Source organism: Orbicella faveolata, unplaced genomic scaffold, assembly GCF_042242905.1.
Source record: "Orbicella faveolata isolate gen_17 unplaced genomic scaffold, um_ofav_v1 contig_47, whole genome shotgun sequence".
NCBI lineage: Eukaryota > Metazoa > Cnidaria > Anthozoa > Scleractinia > Merulinidae > Orbicella > Orbicella faveolata.
In genome coordinates, this window is record NW_028301577.1 from 9,708,234 (window position 1) to 9,725,000 (window position 16,767).

A 16,767-nucleotide genomic window follows, 5' to 3' on the forward strand; every position below is an offset into this window, starting at 1 on the left:
TATTAATTTGGACCACTTATTCCAGCAACATATCTTGCGATTAACTCGGTCACATATTTGAAAAGTCATCCCTGATTGCAGTTCCACCTATCCCAAAATGTTGAAATAGAGGTTTTATAATGGTGCAGGTCAAGAAAAACTTGTCCAATTCAGTTCAAAGTATAATGTACACACTTTAGTGACCATTTGACCCAGGTCTTGGCGTTCACGCGGTTCAGTTTAGACGATTGCTATCAGCAAACAAGAAAAATTCAATAAGTTTGATGTAACTGGTTTGTATTAGCTGACATTTTGCTTGCAAGCGGCGATTAGCTAAGCTTAAATCTGCCAAAGTTTCCTCGTCCTCTTTACTTCTTTTTCTCATCAGTCTTTTTCCAAAAGAAATTCTTCAATATTTTTTGTATTTCTAGATGCCGGTGTAGATGGGAAAATCTAGCCCGCTGTCAATGGCGATTTCAGCAAATCAAATTCAATCAAAAGTCTGTAGTTCCTAGTTCTTGTGAAACAGCCATATAATAAATCAGGATAAAAGCTCAGAAGAAACTGTGTCGGCGCCCCGTAATTGGATAACATTACTGCGTAGCATTTGTCCTTCGAGCAATGAGCTGAAAAAACACAATTATGCATGTATTTGTTCGTTGGGCCTTAATCCACATGAATTCTTATACAGAAATAGCTCGGTCAGTTTTTAAAACTGTAGCATTCCGTCGTTAAATAGGGTAAGATGTAGGGAAAGAAATGCTAAGACGAATGTCCCGTGCGAAAACCTTCCTTTAGTCGTTAGAAAACCCCGACTTGTCACGGACGTTCGCGTTCGGTTGGTTAAAGAGCTTCGTCCAATTGCGCAAACTTCTTCCTTCGCGTTCCTCACCAACTGACTCGATCCCCTAGAGCAAGCTGAGAATGTGAGGACAACACCATGGCTGGTGATACCCTAAGGTTAATAATTAATCAAAACCTCTGCCACAAAAGCGGAACTTCAAATCATTAAAGAGAAATGCTGTATCTTATTTATATACAGCAAATTGTTATTGTAAGTGACTTTCTTTCGCTGGGTCCCTTGATAGAATACTCGAAGCGTGTGACGCCTTTGTTTGGGTAATGACATTGCATTTTGTATCTGCACGCATAATTTTGTACAGGGACGTGGGTTAGTGTAGAGCAGAAAAAACAGTTCTGGACGGGGTCAAGATCATACCTTCTCAACAACATTTCTTCATCTTTGCTTGATTACGGCTGTATACTTAGAAAAATGAGTAGTGAGGCAAAGGAGGTTTTGTATACACCAGTTAATATCGAAGAAGGCACTACACGAAAAAGGTGAGACTCATTTACTATCCGCCATCATGTACAAAACCGTTGGTGAGAGTTCTGACCGAAGAGCAAGTTTGCTATTACGTGTAAATTGAGTCATTTCTAGTTATTGTGATAATTCGTTGCGGTGGGTTCGAGATAGATGCGACACACAGTCAATTTCTTGTTCACTCGGTTCTTAGGCAGACACATGTCGCACGCAGAGACGGCGACTGCACGCCTCAGAGACGTGTCCGCCTCGGGCGTAATACGAAACCGCCTAAAGCGCACGTAGGGTTCACCGAGTTGTCTGTGAACGGTCAGGGGGTTGACTGTATTTACAGCAAGACATGGCTTAGTAGACATGCTTGATAAGACCCCATTGTGAAACCAAATGAAATAGAATATTCTCTATTAGTTCAGTTATCGCAGAGAAGTGGCAAACCCGGCCCTGGCAAAGTCCTATTTCAGATAGGTGGAGCAAAGAATCCTAATCTCTGTTGAACATTTTAAAATGTTTAAGCAAGCAATCCCGGACAGCGAAGTTGGATCAATAGTGATCTGATCGGCTTAACATAGAAAATGAAGAATACAAAAGCAAATAGCGACGCAACGTAGAAAGATTTTTAAATTTGTGGTACTAAATTTCGGTTGGACAAACCAGCCTTTTTCCGGTACAAAACATTTTGACCCTTGGCTCTATACAGAACTATAGTTTAAAGTTATTCTGGTACATTTAACCTTCTACTGAAGACGACTGCGTCAGTGAACCATATAATTCGTAATATAACTCAATAACAATACCAATGACAACGCAGCTATTTGCAGACATTAACATATGAAACCGTTTTGATTAACATAATTCTGGGGGAATGGAGGTTCTTGTTTTACTCAAGAAATGGTCAAGTGGTATGGGCAGCACAGCCACGAAAACAAGTGGAACACCCCTTAGAAGAGGAATTGACTACAAAAATTCATTTAAAAACTCATTTTAAAACAAAACTGTCTGATCATTTTCTGAATACATGTAAGTGTGAGCTGTATATTTCCTTCTTCGTTATTTCTAAGAAAGATTTCTCATTTACCTTTTTTTAACTCGTAGACCTAATAAGCGACCTCTCATTATTGCTCTCGTGGTAGTCACTGTAATTCTGCTGACAATCATCATTGCGCTCGCTGTTGTCTTCACGAGAGAAAAGCAGTCCAAAGCGGACAAACCTGTTACCAAACCCCAACCAAGCGTGACACCAACCCCGAAACCTATACTACCACCACCGACCGGACCCCCGGAGGCGGATGGCCCCTACAAAAATGCCGTAGTAGCATCGGATGCCGGTCCCTGCTCGGAGATTGGCCGGGACATTTTAAAGAAAGGAGGTTCCGCCATGGATTCGGCGATTGCAGCCTTGTTCTGTGTTGGTGTATACAACATGCATTCCGCTGGAGTGGGTGGGGGCGGGTTTATGATGGTATACAAGAAGAGTACGAGGTTTGTAGAGGCGATCGACTTTCGTGAGGAGGCTCCAGGGAAAGCTACTAAAACGATGTATGTTGGAGGGAGAATGAGCTCCAAATTAGGTGAGCTACATTTTGTAAATGAAGACTGGTCCTTTATTGTAAGTTTCAAATACACCCAGCAGAGGACAGCTGCCTGCGTGCGATTCTTGCCGAGAAAGAACGAATCTTAGCATATACAACTTAAGATTAAACGAAGTATTAGAACTATTTCTCTTTGGAGTGAGACACTTTTAAGTTAAATTTAGCTCTCCAAGTAATACACTGCTGTTTCCGTTAAAGAGCGAGAAGGAGACGCGCAGTGGTATAATGTTTTGGTATTTATACCATGCCATAGAAAATACAGCCAATCCGAATACAGGAAAGCCGTTATATACCTGACGGTATTGCACCTAACCTTCTCGTCGTGCGCTGCGCGTATATGCCACTTTGATTGTGCGGGCCACTGTATTTTCTGTGGCATGATATAAAATAGTTACATGCAACGCTTTCGAGTGATATACCACGAAATATCCCACTTGTCACTTGTATTTTCTTGGTACACACATGTTGTGTATTCTTTTGTAAATAGGCGCAGCGGCCGCTGGTGTCCCCGGTGAGGTGAAAGGATTCTTTGAAGCCTGGAAGAAGTACGGTAAACTGCACTGGGTGGATCTTGTTCAGCCTGCCATTGACATGGCGAGAAATGGATTTCCGTTTGGTTACGCCGCTTACAGCGCGGCTTCATCAACGGCAAGACGTTCACCGGTTTTCAAAGCCATTCCTGGATTCAGGTGAGCGTCGTAAAGAAGTTCACATTAACAGACAAAAAATCTATTCTATTAAATTTTCCAAAATTATAATGGCCCTGAATCCCATGCGCAGAATTTTTTTAAAAACTTTGCTAAAAGTTGCATCTTATTCTGCTTATCAAAATTTGATAAAATTCGAAATATATACATTTATAGCCAAAACTCAAAGGGTGCTTTTAGCAGGTGAAACTGTTGCAAGGGTAACATATAGTGTCACGAAAACGCTGCAAACGTGTTCATCAATGATTGGGGCGTTTTTGATAACATAATCGTAGCATCAATTGATAAAAAGTGGTAATAATATTTCAAAATCTACGTCTTGAATCGAAGAGTGCTGGAAACTGTTTTGAGCCACCGTAAACAGAAAAAAACATATATATATTTATCAGTTTTACTGACAACCTACAGATTAGGAATGTCGTTAATTCGAAACCTGCACTGCAAACTTCGTTTGTAAAAACGTAACTGAACTGACTTAAGTTTTTTGTTTGCTTTTGAAGGGATCTTCTATTTAACAAGGACGGCGAGCTAAAAAAGCCAGGAGAATTACTGTACATGCCAAAGTTTGCCAAAACCTTGGAACGAATCCGGAATGACCCTGAGGACTTTTACAACGGTGAACTTGCCAAAGATATTGTACAAGACATTAAGGATGGAGGTGGTATTATCACCTTAGATGATTTGAAGAACTATAAAGTCAAATTCAAGAGACCAACGAACGGAACTGTGGGAAACTACTCGTGGTACTCTACTCCTCCCCCGGGGAGTGGGGTGGTGTTAGGTTTCATTATCAATATTTTAAAAGGTAAGCTACTTTCTACCTTCATTATTAACGTCTCAGCATTGATAGATCCTGAATTATTATAAAACCTAACTAGGTGGGAGGAAATACTCCGAAGATATAGCGGGAATTAATATCCATTAACGGTGAACAGCATGACTCCACTCTCCATACGGAGTGCACCACTAAGGAATGGCGTAACTGACTGGTGAGACAACAATTTTTAAAAACGATTACGGAGAAGAAGACTTCATCTCAATTACGGGGGGGTGGGGGGGGTGCGCACCCCCTGCACTCTCCCCCTTGATCCGCCCCTGCGAAGAAACGGAACTGATGATGATAGTTGAGCAGCGACTAAATTACATTATTATTGTCGTCAGCTTTATCAACACCATCATCATCATCATCATCATCATCATCATCATCATTATCATCGTCGTCATCATCATCATTAACATCACCGTCGTCGTCGTCATTATTGCCTCATCTTCATCGAAATCTTCGTCTGTAGCAAATGTGCATATATTCAGTCATATGTGTTTCATACAACGTATTCTTTACACTACAGTTTCTATTGCGGTTATGGCTAATTCAATTTATTACCTCAATTTTCCTTATTTTAATCAAGGTTATAACATGAAGCCTTCCGACCGACAGGGAATAAACAACTCGGTGTTGACATACCACAGGATTGTAGAGGCGTTCAAATTTGCATACGCTTACAGAGCATTGCTTGGAGACGAAGACTTTGCTAATGTTACCGAGGTAACTTGAGTTTTTCCGAGAGAAAATTCTAACTAACACTCCTCATTTTCTTCCCCGACTTCTAACTCGTCTTTACTCCGGTCCAACTCCATTCCGCAACCCCTCCCTTCAAAGGTCCCTGAACGGTAAGGAAATGGATCGAAATGAGGGAACTCCTGATCCGCAATCTAATTTAATAATCTGGGCTTCTTTTCGTTTTTGAGCCTTAGAAGAAGGGGGGCAGGTGGGGAAACCAAGTGCTCCAATAGCTGCATGTATTTTCAAAAGTACCCACGCGCTATGGAAAACTAATTAACCTTCCGAGTGTAAGGCACCCAAAAAATGTTTACAGTATTTTAGTGGAATCCACAGCCCAATTATGACTTAATATCAAGCCAAAACGACGTCCAGCAAACTAGACTGGGCTTCCCGAAATATGAAAAGATTTAATTTCGCAATTGGCTCGAGAAAACCGAAAATAGGGGTGCAAATATTGCCAATATTTTGAAATACATTGAAACAGGAAAATAAGTGCGACCCTAGAGTTAACAAATCATGATTTGGTAGTGGTTTCCTGATAATTTTTGGCGAGAGTTTAGTTTGGCCATTAATTCTTACTTCAAAAAAACGCGGTTGATCATTTACCTCCCGACTAAAATGAGTCTTAATTGAGATAAAGATGGGCTCCTCGCCTGCAAAACGGCTAGACTTTCGGAAAGAGAAAAAAGAAAAATATGGAAAAAATAGATCAGATGACGGCTGCTAACAAAACTATCACCACGTTTTTTCGTAGATTATCAAGAACATGACTAACGCCGATTTTGCCGAATCTATACGACAGAAGATTTGGGACAACCGAACTTTTACAGATTACCGGTATTACGGGGACTTCTATTCCAACTCGAGCCGGCAGGGAACAACTCATTTGTCTATTATCGCGGAAAATGGCGATACAGTCTCTGCAACTACCACGATAAATTACTAGTGAGTGCCTTAGATAAAGTGGAAATATAGGAAATGAAGTGCCTTTGCTCGCTATCAAGTTTGATTAATATTTTATTATTTCTCCCTTTCAGCTTTGGCTCAAAATATCGATCAACTCGAACAGGCATTATCTACAACAACGAAATGGACGACTTTTCGATTCCAGGTGAAAAGAACGCTTACGGAGTCGAACCTTCTGAATCGAACATGATTCAGCCTGGCAAACGGCCCCAGTCATCGACCGCGCCGACGATATTTTTGGACAAGGATGGAGAAGCCCGGTTGGTTATCGGAGCTTCTGGTGGGACAAAAATAACCACCGCCATTTCTTTGGTGAGCAGTGATTAGGTCACTTTTTGAGTTATTTTTTTGTAAAAAAAATACCTCTTAGTCGGCGCGTCGGGTATGTTATGGACGGGTCAATGGGTGAGTGAGTGAGTGAGTGAGTGAGTGAGTAAGTGAGTGAGTGAGAGATGTATGTATGTCACACCAATCAGATTGGATCTACTATAAACAGCCAATCAAATTTCTTGTTGTAAAGGTAAATGGTATGTGAGAAGATTTGATCCCGATAGAGTTCAGAACGGCCATATTTATTCTTCTATAAAAGAGGAGGAAGTATTCATATATTGGGTTTACTTCGACATTTTCTGTGGGTTAGGCTGAGGATTTTAGTTAAATGAACGAGATGAGCCTTGAGGTTTGAAACAGTTCGTGAGTTAGTGGTATGCAAATGCAACGAGATATTTTTATTTTTAGTTACAAAGGTAACTTGATACTTTTGTTTTTCACAAGGAGTAAATTCAATTAGAGGTCACGAATCGTCGCGTCTAGTTCTTAGGACTTGCTTTAGAGGGGACGAGACTTTAGATTTGAAACAGTTCTAACGTTTACAATAGTAAGTGCGGGTAACAATTGTTTTGTTCTTGTTGCATGCAAATATAACGAGACATTTTTGGTTTTTAGTTGCAAAGTGTAATGTGACACTCTTGTTTTTCACAAGGGAGTAAATTCAATTAGAGCGGACGAATCGTCATCACTCTTTCCCACGAGATGTTTGCTATCTTTAGTAACAAATGGTAACTTAACACTTTTGTTTTTTATATGGGAGTAAATTCAATTAGAGCTGACAAGTTATCGGCTACTGTTTCCAGGATATTAAACAAAAAAGAAGGTTTTGTTTCTGGACGGTTTTTACGTCTCTGCAGTAGCGGTTTAATAGTTTTATTTGATGACATTCATTTCAGCCCGATATTTTTTAAGGGAAAAAGTATGAAAACTGTTCAAATGTTCTTTGAAGACTGCGTGGCACCAAGTTAAAGTGCATTTAATTAAATCAGACTTTCAACGTGTCAGAGATTTTTTTTTCTCTTTCTTTCTATTTTCGGTGAAGTTGTGTTGTGTTGTGTTGTGTAAAAAGGTAAACTTACGACTTGTGTAAAATGCGAAAAAGTCTCTAAATTACAGTACCGCTCAAAAGTAAGTTACCACCGTCTCGCGAGACGCGTCTCGTTTCTCGCGAGACTCGTCTCGAGAGAAACGAGATGAGTCTCGTTTCTCGCGAGTGCACTGGAAGTACCAATGCTACGCATTCGTCGGTATTCGAAACCTGTTTTGTTAATAAGACGTCTGTATCGTATCGTATCGATGAGCGTGGTAGACACGATTTTCATTCTCATCAGCAATGCGTGTGTACCATGTGTTTATTATAAATTCTCAAGCGTCCAGTATTGTTTCATATACATCGGCCAAACCTTTTTTTATTCCAGCCAGACTTGCTTAACGTTTAGTTTTTGTAAATACATTCACGATAAAAGTTGTGGAGTTTTGTCACCCGATCTACGTGTGGGAAGTTAAAGCAGCGATCGAGATCACCAAGTCAACACAGCAGCGCCGCCTATGTTTTGCCAACTATCGCTCCCAACTGATTTGTCGGGAAACTCGACGAACTTTTTATCCAAAGATTGCGAACATATGAAACGACGCTAAGTGTTCCGTCGAATAATTTAATATTCAAACTTGCGAACACACGCTTTGCACATAAGCCTCGAACTTTTTATTCAAAAGTTGTGAGCACGCCACGCTTTGATCATACTTCACTTCACTTTACATTCGAATAACTAATTTATTCGAACTTGTGAACGCTCGCTTTGCACATGAAATCCGACTTGACTAACTTTTTATTCATACTTGTGTACGCTTGACAACACACGCTTTGTAAACATAAGGAATCTCGACTACCTTTTGAACACACACTTTAATCACTGAGCCTCGACCAACTTTTTATCCATATTTGTGTTCACACGCTTTTTGCCACATCAAACCTCTAACATTTTATTCAAACTTGTGAACACATGCGACACCACACTTTGATCATGAAACGTCAACTAACATTTTATTCAAACTTGTGAACATGCGACACCACGCTTTGATCATGAAACTTCGACTAACTTTTCATACTCGTAAACATGCTAAACCACGCTTTGATCATGAAACCTCAACTAACTTTTTATTCATACTCTTAAACATGTTAAACCACGCTTTGATCATGAAACCTCGACTAACTTTTTATTCATACTCGTAAAAATGCTAAACCACGTTTTGATCATGAAACCTCGACTAACTTTTTATTCATCAGTCTTAAAATCGGAGATTCTCACGTGTTCAAGTTCATATAAGAAAGATTGAGAGATAACAACATAGTTTCGTGGATTTGAGCGCGCTCAAGTACAGTATTGCCGTTCGAAGAGAAAGTTTCTGTTGTCATGAATGTAATTTAGAAAAGATCACGACTCTTAGACTAGCTGGCCAATGATAATAATAGTTATGTGCAAATGTGGTAATAAAAGTGTGTTTCAGTGTTCAGAAGTCGGATCATGTATCTTATGGAAGGCCTAGACCGCTGTATCGACCGATATATAAAATGTTTATTCACATACCGCTCGAGATCTTCGTTGTCGAGCAACAAAAATTCTATCTGTTAAAGAGAGTGTATTGTGCCATTGGAAAAAAACGATTTATATCAAATAGAACCGGCGATGTTGTTGCCGCGACGCTTTGCAAAACAAACTTCATCTGCGTATTAAATCGACTGCCGCTAGACAGACCTTTCCCTTGCAAAAACATTGAGTTACTGTAAACGTCGCATCACATAAACATTATTAGAAACTCCTGTCTTCAAAGATATAGTATTTTGCCGTTTGAATAAACGATTTATGCCAAATAGAACTGGAAATATATTTTTAGTGTTTGCCTTGACGTTTTGGAGAACGATAAAAGTTCATTACTGTATGTTGTCGACTTGTCGACGCGTGCCGCTAGACAAAACTCGCGCTGGCAGAAAAATTTAAAACTACATGTAATGTTTACGGCGCATCTCAGAAACCTTGATAAAAACTCCTGTCTTCAAAGATATCGTATTTCAGCGTTTGAATGAACGATTTATGCCAAATAGAACCGGAGATATCATTTTTTCAACAATTTCCGTGACGCTTTCATGACTCCCATTCACAATTGACTCGCTGGCGCATGCCGAAAGCCGGAACGTTTTTCTCCTATGCAAAATTAAATGTTTGTTTGAGTTAGCGGTTATTGCAGAGCGAGCAAATGTAGGTAACTGAATCATTCAGAGTGAGCAAGATTCGCAAAATCAACTCTTTGCCCCCGTGATCGCACGAATTGAAATGCATGTAACTCTACTTGTAGTTACGTTCGTTGTTCGATATTACCTTTGTTCGATATGAATCGAGCAAACGATCGATGCATATTTTATGTTGGACGGTCCCATCGATTTGACAACGAACTGCAGAGCAGCAATCGTTACCCGTAACCGGTTTCTTACGCGTAATATACGCCATACTAAACGCTTCAGTGATTCTCGAGAGAAACGAGAAACGTCTCGAGAGAAACGAGACTCGTCTCGCGAGAAACGAGACGAGAGGTGGTAACTTACTTTTGAGCGGTACTGTAACTTGAGTATTTTTGAGCAAAAATTTCTCTTGGGGGTTGGAAGGGTTATGTGATCGGTGAGCGAGGGAGTTATGCATGTGCGGGTGTCACACTAATCACAGTGCGGGTTGTATCAAAGAGCGAATCAAATTGCCCGTTAGAAAATAAGATGATAACTACATTGATCTGGAGACATGTCAGATTACTGTAGTTTGTTCAGTCAAACATTTTATGGCTTACTATTTAGCTATCTTACCATGACCGATGTAACATCGCAACCAAAAAAACTTGTCAAATTAACCAAATCATTACTGTACCATGAATGCTTCTATCTACAAAACTTCACAGAAAAAAATAACTCTTGCACGTCTTGCGTGCCTATGTTTGCGTAAGTGAGCAAGGCAGGGCTAGCGCCGCGAGGATCGATGTTAAGATCTGGCCTCAGCGAAACCTAGCAGACACAAAGGTAGGTGTCCTGATGGTGTAAACAGCATTTAACAAAATTGGAACTTTTTTTTTTAGGTCACGATGAATTACCTTTGGTTCAACCGAACTCTACCGCAAGCCGTTGTCGAACCCAGACTCCATCATCAGTTACTTCCGATGTACATTCGTATCGATAAAGATTACCCCATGCCCCTCTCCATCCAGGAAGGCCTACAAAGGCTTGGACATGAGGTCAGGAATATAAGCGGTTACGCAGTCGTTCAAGCTGTGGCCAGAAATGAGGATGGAACACTGACAGGCAAATCCGACCCCAGGAAGAGTGGCTGGGCTGCTGGGTACTGAGGAGATCTCAATTCTGTTACTTCATTGACTGTGCATATTTTAAGGATAACTATGGAACCTTCATAAGTTCCCTGCTCTATATTTTCTAGTGTATTAAAGGAGCTCAGTAACAGTGTTTTGAGCTAGTTGGAGCACGTACAAAACTACCTTTAAATTGAAGGAAACCAGAAAATAGTAGTTTACTAAGAAAAAAACTTAACCATCCTTATTCCTTTATTCCATAAAGGAATAAGGATGGTAAAGGATCGGGAAAAGATTAACACGGATTGCAAACGACGAACTTGAAAAATTTAGGCTTAACTTTTTAAGATGCGCAAACCGTAATGTAGCTCCTTTTAAAGCCAATTCAATTGATGAAGGTCTGTTTTTTTTAAGTGTGAAAGTGAATGAGCGAAAAAAAAGGTGAAATAAAGTTTAATTTAACCTTGACAAATGGATCACAGCATCCAACATGCAGTGTCTGATAATTATTGTATTTTTCCAACTCCCGGACCGCCCCTGTAGTTAAACACCTCTTGAACGTGCCAATCAATTAGAGTTCCAGAATATTTGTTGAATTTCGTTTACTCTGTAAGACTGAAACTTTCAATAGCTGTTTATCAACCCTCACCGAAATTTTGATGATTAAATTGTTTCTCCACGTCATTTGAAATTGCTATAGCAACCGCATGTTTAGGTGCAAGTCAAGCTTAAAATCATCTTGTTGGATGTAATTATTCGGTTTTTCCAGTTTGTCAGCAAATATTCGTAATTGCCGAGAACATAGCGATTTTATCGTTTGGTCGAGCTTTGAAATTTCCATTGCCAACGACAAAACCAAAATAATTTTCTGAATCAATCAGATCAATCTGCATTTCCAAACAGGTCTGAATAAGATATTCCTCGAAAATCTGAGAAAGCCTACTTTGTCAGTTTATGCCGTCCTTATATTTTCCACGATCTTTACTGCAACTACCACAAATCTTTACAAGCGTTCATACAACTACGAGAAATGTTTGTGCGTATGACGCCATGATAAAAACGATCTAGTCTAGCTGGGCTTCTTAGCGCGGGGCCATTGTTTACATAATTGATTTATTTTTGATGCTTCTTGCATAAATTACGTTATTCTGTGCTCAATTTTAATGTACACAAGTACGGAGATTTGATCTTAGCGAGGTGGTTGCGCTCCTTATCTTACACCAAGCGTGTTTGTTGATTTTCCTTTACATTGAAGGGTGTGTACGAGGCAAAATGAGCAGCCAAGAAACTGCAAAGGAGGTTTCGTACAAGCCGGTTCAAATCGAGGAAGACACCCCTCGTAAAAGGTAAGACTCGAATGTGTCATGCGATCAGCCAACGAAACGCCTGGCTAGTGTAATATCAGAACTGCATGTTTGATAACAATTGATTTAATACCGATAATACCTCGATAATACCTCGGAGCTTGCGGTTGATATTCTATTTTTTGACCTGTTGTTGCCCGGCGTACATGGACAGATAGTTCTGACTCGATTTGCGCGGACGGCGTCGGTCCTTCGTTGTAAACAGTGTTAGGGAAACAGTCTGAAGTACGCGTCACGATAACAGTGTTGACATGCCTCACTGATTACCTTTATCAAGACTGTTTCGGAAGCTAGAGGAGGGAATCTCTCCTTATCCCTCTACCTTTCTCTAATGTACTTTATTCTTTACAGATAATTTCAGTTTGTCGTTTGGCCCTGATCGAAGCCTTCCAACTCGGTTCTCGACAACAGATTGTGACTCGGTCTGGTAATTGCGTGCTTGTGAATATTCACAAGGACTTACTCATTAACATACGTTAAACAGGCAAACAATTTGACCTCTTTTTCTTTTGGATAAAAGCCTGTTGGAGGGTCAAGCGGTTTAAAATAATAAACAAAAAAATACACTCTTTTTTATAAAAATATTGTTTTTCCGGCCGAGGCTGAATATTGTTATTTTCATGTATTTTTCCGTCGATTTTTAGGCTGAAAATATTCTTGTAAATATTCTTAGATTATAGCGTATGACATTTCTGTTTTCGAATGTATTTGTTGTCTGAATGATGTTAAGGTAATTTTGGAGCCAGCTTGCGGGCATTAAAGCTTGATATGACGCACGTCACATAACTTCTTGGAGAAATATTATTAACATCGAAATTACCGGTAGTGGCTGCACAAGCACACGGTCAAGGCATTAGACAAAACGTAGTGACGTTTTAAACTGATTAAAACGAGTGAACTACGTTTATTATATGGCTAGCTCCGTGAGCGGGCAAGATGAATCAAATCCTGCGTTGTGATTGGCTACCCGAGCGGGCAAGATGGAGCTATCTTGCCCGCTCGGGACTACCCTCCTTGTCCCGCAAGAAAAATTTCCCCGTAAGCCATATAATAAATCCTTTATTGACCAAGCTTGTTCGGTCAAGATGGCTGAATATTGGCCTCGGTCTTTTTTTGCGAGTTTATGGACCTCGACTCCGTCTCGGTCCATACTGAACACGCAAAAAAAGAACTTGGCCAATATCCAACCATCTTGACCTCACACTTGGTCAATAACCCATACATATCTGCTCTTACTTTATAGAACTAACAACCGACGAATTCTTATTATCGTTCTGGTAGTCACTATCATTGTGGTGGCAATCGTCATCGCTCTCACCATTGTCCTGACGAGAGAAAAGCAGTCCAAACCGGACAAACCTGTTACCAAACCCCACCCAAGCGTGACACCAACCCCGAAACCTATACTACCACCACCGACCGGACCCCCAGGGGCGGATGGCCCATACAAACACGCCGTAGTAGCATCGGATGCCGGTCTCTGCTCAGAGATTGGCCGGGACATTTTAAAGAAAGGGGGTTCTGCCATGGATTCGGCGATCGCCGCCTTGTTCTGCATTGGTGTTTACAACATGCATTCCGCTGGAGTGGGTGGGGGCGGCTTTATGGTGGTGTACAAGAAGAGTACGAGGTTCGTAGAGGTGATTGACTTTCGCGAGGAAGCGCCAGGGAAAGCCAATAGAACGATGTATGTTGGAGGGAGAATGAGCTCGACAATAGGTAAGTAAAGACAGAAGTGCTTGATTAAACGCCAGTAGAATTTGTTTAAGTGAGACTCAACCTTGTCAGGAGCCTATCACTAGGAGCCTGCAACCACCACACGTTCCTGTCACGGCGTTTTCACAGACCGATCCATTTTTAGTTTGATTTTACCGCGAATTCAGACCCCCCAGGAACCTCAGTGACCAATCACAAGCACGGACTTAATTTTTAACTGACGTCGTCATTTCACCTAAAGAAACGATGCGAGGTAAGCAATTTTGTTCCTTACCGATGCGCCCTCATGTAGACCAGAACTGATCTATTTCGCGGGAAGAGAAGCCTAAAAATAGACCGGTCTGTAAAAGTCTCGACATACCCTTAATATGGGAGTTGTGCGCTCCTAGTTATGGGCTCTTGATCTTGTAGATCCCGTTTTATTGTAACCCAGCGCATTTAAAAAATTTTCTGAACTTGCTTTGGATGCGAGGTGATAAATTAAAAACGAGGAGCATATCAGTGAGTTTTGAGTATCGTTTTACTGAATTCTTCAAACGACTGAATGATGTAGACATTTCAATTTGCTCTAAATGAGGTGATGTTCTGAAAAGGAGGCAACCTGGACTGTGCGGTGTTCACTGAAACATAGGTGGAGATAGAGTTTTCTTTCGAAATATTCTTTGCGCAATCTCCTCAGAAATCGTCTATTTTCTGAAAATTGTGACCAAAGGTTTCTATAGCCTGCGTAGCAAGCGTTTCTGTGGGGTTCGGAAGCAAAGAATTACAGCGCGAAAAATGGAACGAGTAAAAGAGGGGGGAGGGGGAGGGGAAGGAAGGAAGGAAACGCTTGCAGACAAACCCCTGGATTTTGAAAACCGCCCACTTGGCCTTTCGTGCCTGAGTGCGCACACTGAGATTTCGTCCTGCCATCGGCTGTCATAAATTAACCAATAAAATCTTCAGCCTTCCGTAGCGGAAGTGAACTTTGAACCAAAATAAACGTTACTTGTCAAAATATGTCTGAAACAACGAGAGCACGGTGGGAACGGAGAAATCTCGATAAATTAAATTTGGTAATTTATAATCAAGCTATATTTCTACCCAATCCATCTAAAAGGAAGGACTGCAAGGGTGAAGTTTTAGCACAAATCTGCCAGAAAGTTAAAATATGACAAGTATTCCAGTCGCGTTAGTAATCCTTGTGCTCGCATGATTCGAAATTTTGGATCACTGTATTCATTCGTCCAGGAATCGATACAAGGTAAAATTAGCAAGTCAACTCCCACAAAGGCAATACCAGTAAAGAAGCGTTTGCTGGAAACGCCAGATCCGCAAATCGGTTCGACTGTTATCGCCTGCAGCAAAAACAAACAACGGAAAGTCTTCTCGGCAAACTTTGGAATTTGGGCAGGAGAGGCTTCAAACATCTGAAAGGCCGGGGAAATAACGATAATCTTGACCAGTATCTGAATAAAGATAATCTTCCCCTAGGAGGCCTCCAAGTCAAAGTTGTCTGTAAAATGACCTCGTAAGAATTCCCCGCGACGAGACGACTAAATTTTTGGTAAGGCAAATATGTGACAAAAACTGGCATGCCGCAGTTAATACTATAACAAATCATTCAGAATTGTACCCAGAGGTTCTAAATGCTGTCCACAAAAATGCTTCTAATGAAATGTCAGAGTACCTACGACAACATGTTGCCATGTAACAAGCCAGACGAAATCACTAGGTTTTCCCACGCAGTACAAGTAGTGCGAATTTTCTGTCCCGTGGTTTATTATCTTGTCCTCGGCGCATGTGGCATTCAAGAAAGTGATGTTAAAATTAAAGGAACAGCTGCAAATTGTGTCGCGCTTACTCGTGCAATAATGTGCAGGCTTCGAAAAAGCAAAGCGTTGGCATTGAACTACAGGATTTCTATCGTACTGTCAAAACTGACGACTAAATCCTCGTTCAGCGAGAAAAGTTAAAGCGTTTTGTAACCAAGCTTCGAACGCGTCTTCCCCCTTTGTCAGGCACTCAAAGGTATTAAAATACCTTTGATCGACACATGTCAATAATATTGGACTAGCCCAGCCAATCACGAGCTCCGTTCGCTGGCGAACGGAGGTTTTGAAAATCTAGGGGTTTGTCTGCAAGCGTTTCCTTCCTTCCCCTCTCCCAGCCCCCCCCTTTTTTTTTTTGGTTCTCGCCCCATTTTCCGCGCAGACAAAACACCGAGAATCCCGTTCTTCGGTCTTTCTTTGCTTCCAAACCCTACGGAAATGCTTGCTACGCAGGCTAAGGTTTCTATAAATTATACGCCTCGTGCGAGTTAAATGAATTAAAAGTTTCCTTTACGCGGCCGCCATCAAAGGACTACAGTTGTGTTGCCCAGAGTCCATCATGTTCTCACAAAACTACACTGAAGTATATGAAAGGATATCTAGAAGAACCACAAATAGGATAACAAACTTAATTGGAGTGTATATCTTATGTACGTTATCTGTTTTCACTTTCTGAATGATATTGTGTCGGGCTTATATCTTTCCGTGTTTTTTTTGTTTTTTTGCTCCTGTTTCCTCTTCGTTCATACCAGACTTTTCAATTAAATGTTTCATATCAAACTCAGTGAGAACTCCGTAAATAAGGTCGCGTGGTTTAAATTAAAACACAAACCTAAAATGAACGACAGTAGCTCGCAAAAAATCATCTTTGAGCGTTTACTAGCTAGCTACAGAAGGCAATGGTTTAGCGCGGCGGAGGGCGAAAGCTTTTAAGGGGGTTTCATGAAAAGTTATTGTTTGCTGTTGGTTTGTGGTTTTGCAGGTGCGACAGCCGCCGGTGTACCCGGTGAGGTGAAAGGATTCTTTGAAGCCTGGACAAAGTATGGCAAACTGCCCTGGGCGGTTCTGGT

At 40.9% G+C, this 16,767-nt stretch overlaps 3 protein-coding genes across 3 annotated transcripts in view; 2 read left to right on the forward strand and 1 right to left on the reverse strand.

The window, feature by feature from the left end:
• LOC149097048 (uncharacterized) overlaps positions 1–16,767 on the reverse strand; it is a 347,996-nt gene that overhangs the window by 59,050 nt on the left and 272,179 nt on the right. The window lies entirely within an intron of this gene.
• LOC110066998 (scoloptoxin SSD14-like) lies at positions 1,033–11,278 on the forward strand. Its single transcript, XM_089279343.1, has 8 exons — positions 1,033–1,320; positions 2,396–2,871; positions 3,380–3,581; positions 4,100–4,404; positions 5,009–5,145; positions 5,918–6,108; positions 6,201–6,441; positions 10,579–11,278. Exons 1-8 carry the CDS (start codon positions 1,253–1,255, stop codon positions 10,843–10,845), a joined length of 1,887 nt encoding a protein of 628 aa, XP_089135469.1. The 5' UTR covers positions 1,033–1,252; the 3' UTR covers positions 10,846–11,278.
• Positions 11,947–16,767, forward strand: part of LOC110066999 (glutathione hydrolase 1 proenzyme-like) — a 12,969-nt gene continuing 8,148 nt past the window's right edge. Inside the window, exons 1-3 of the mRNA XM_089279342.1 lie at positions 11,947–12,152; positions 13,414–13,889; positions 16,680–16,767. The exon at positions 16,680–16,767 is cut by the window's right edge and continues 111 nt beyond it. Coding sequence (XP_089135468.1) covers positions 12,079–12,152; positions 13,414–13,889; positions 16,680–16,767 — 638 coding nt within the window. The 5' untranslated portion in view covers positions 11,947–12,078. The remainder of the gene's footprint in view (positions 12,153–13,413; positions 13,890–16,679) is intronic.

Excerpts from the sequence above, each read along its gene's own strand:
- LOC110066998 (XM_089279343.1), top strand. The coding sequence starts at position 1,253 with ATGAGTAGTGAGGCAAAGGAGGTTTTGTATACACCAGTTAATATCGAA. Across the intron at positions 2,872-3,379 it reads GAGAATGAGCTCCAAATTAG|GCGCAGCGGCCGCTGGTGTC; the intron begins GTGAGCTACATT and ends TTTTGTAAATAG. Across the intron at positions 6,442-10,578 it reads TAACCACCGCCATTTCTTTG|GTCACGATGAATTACCTTTG; the intron begins GTGAGCAGTGAT and ends TTTTTTTTTTAG.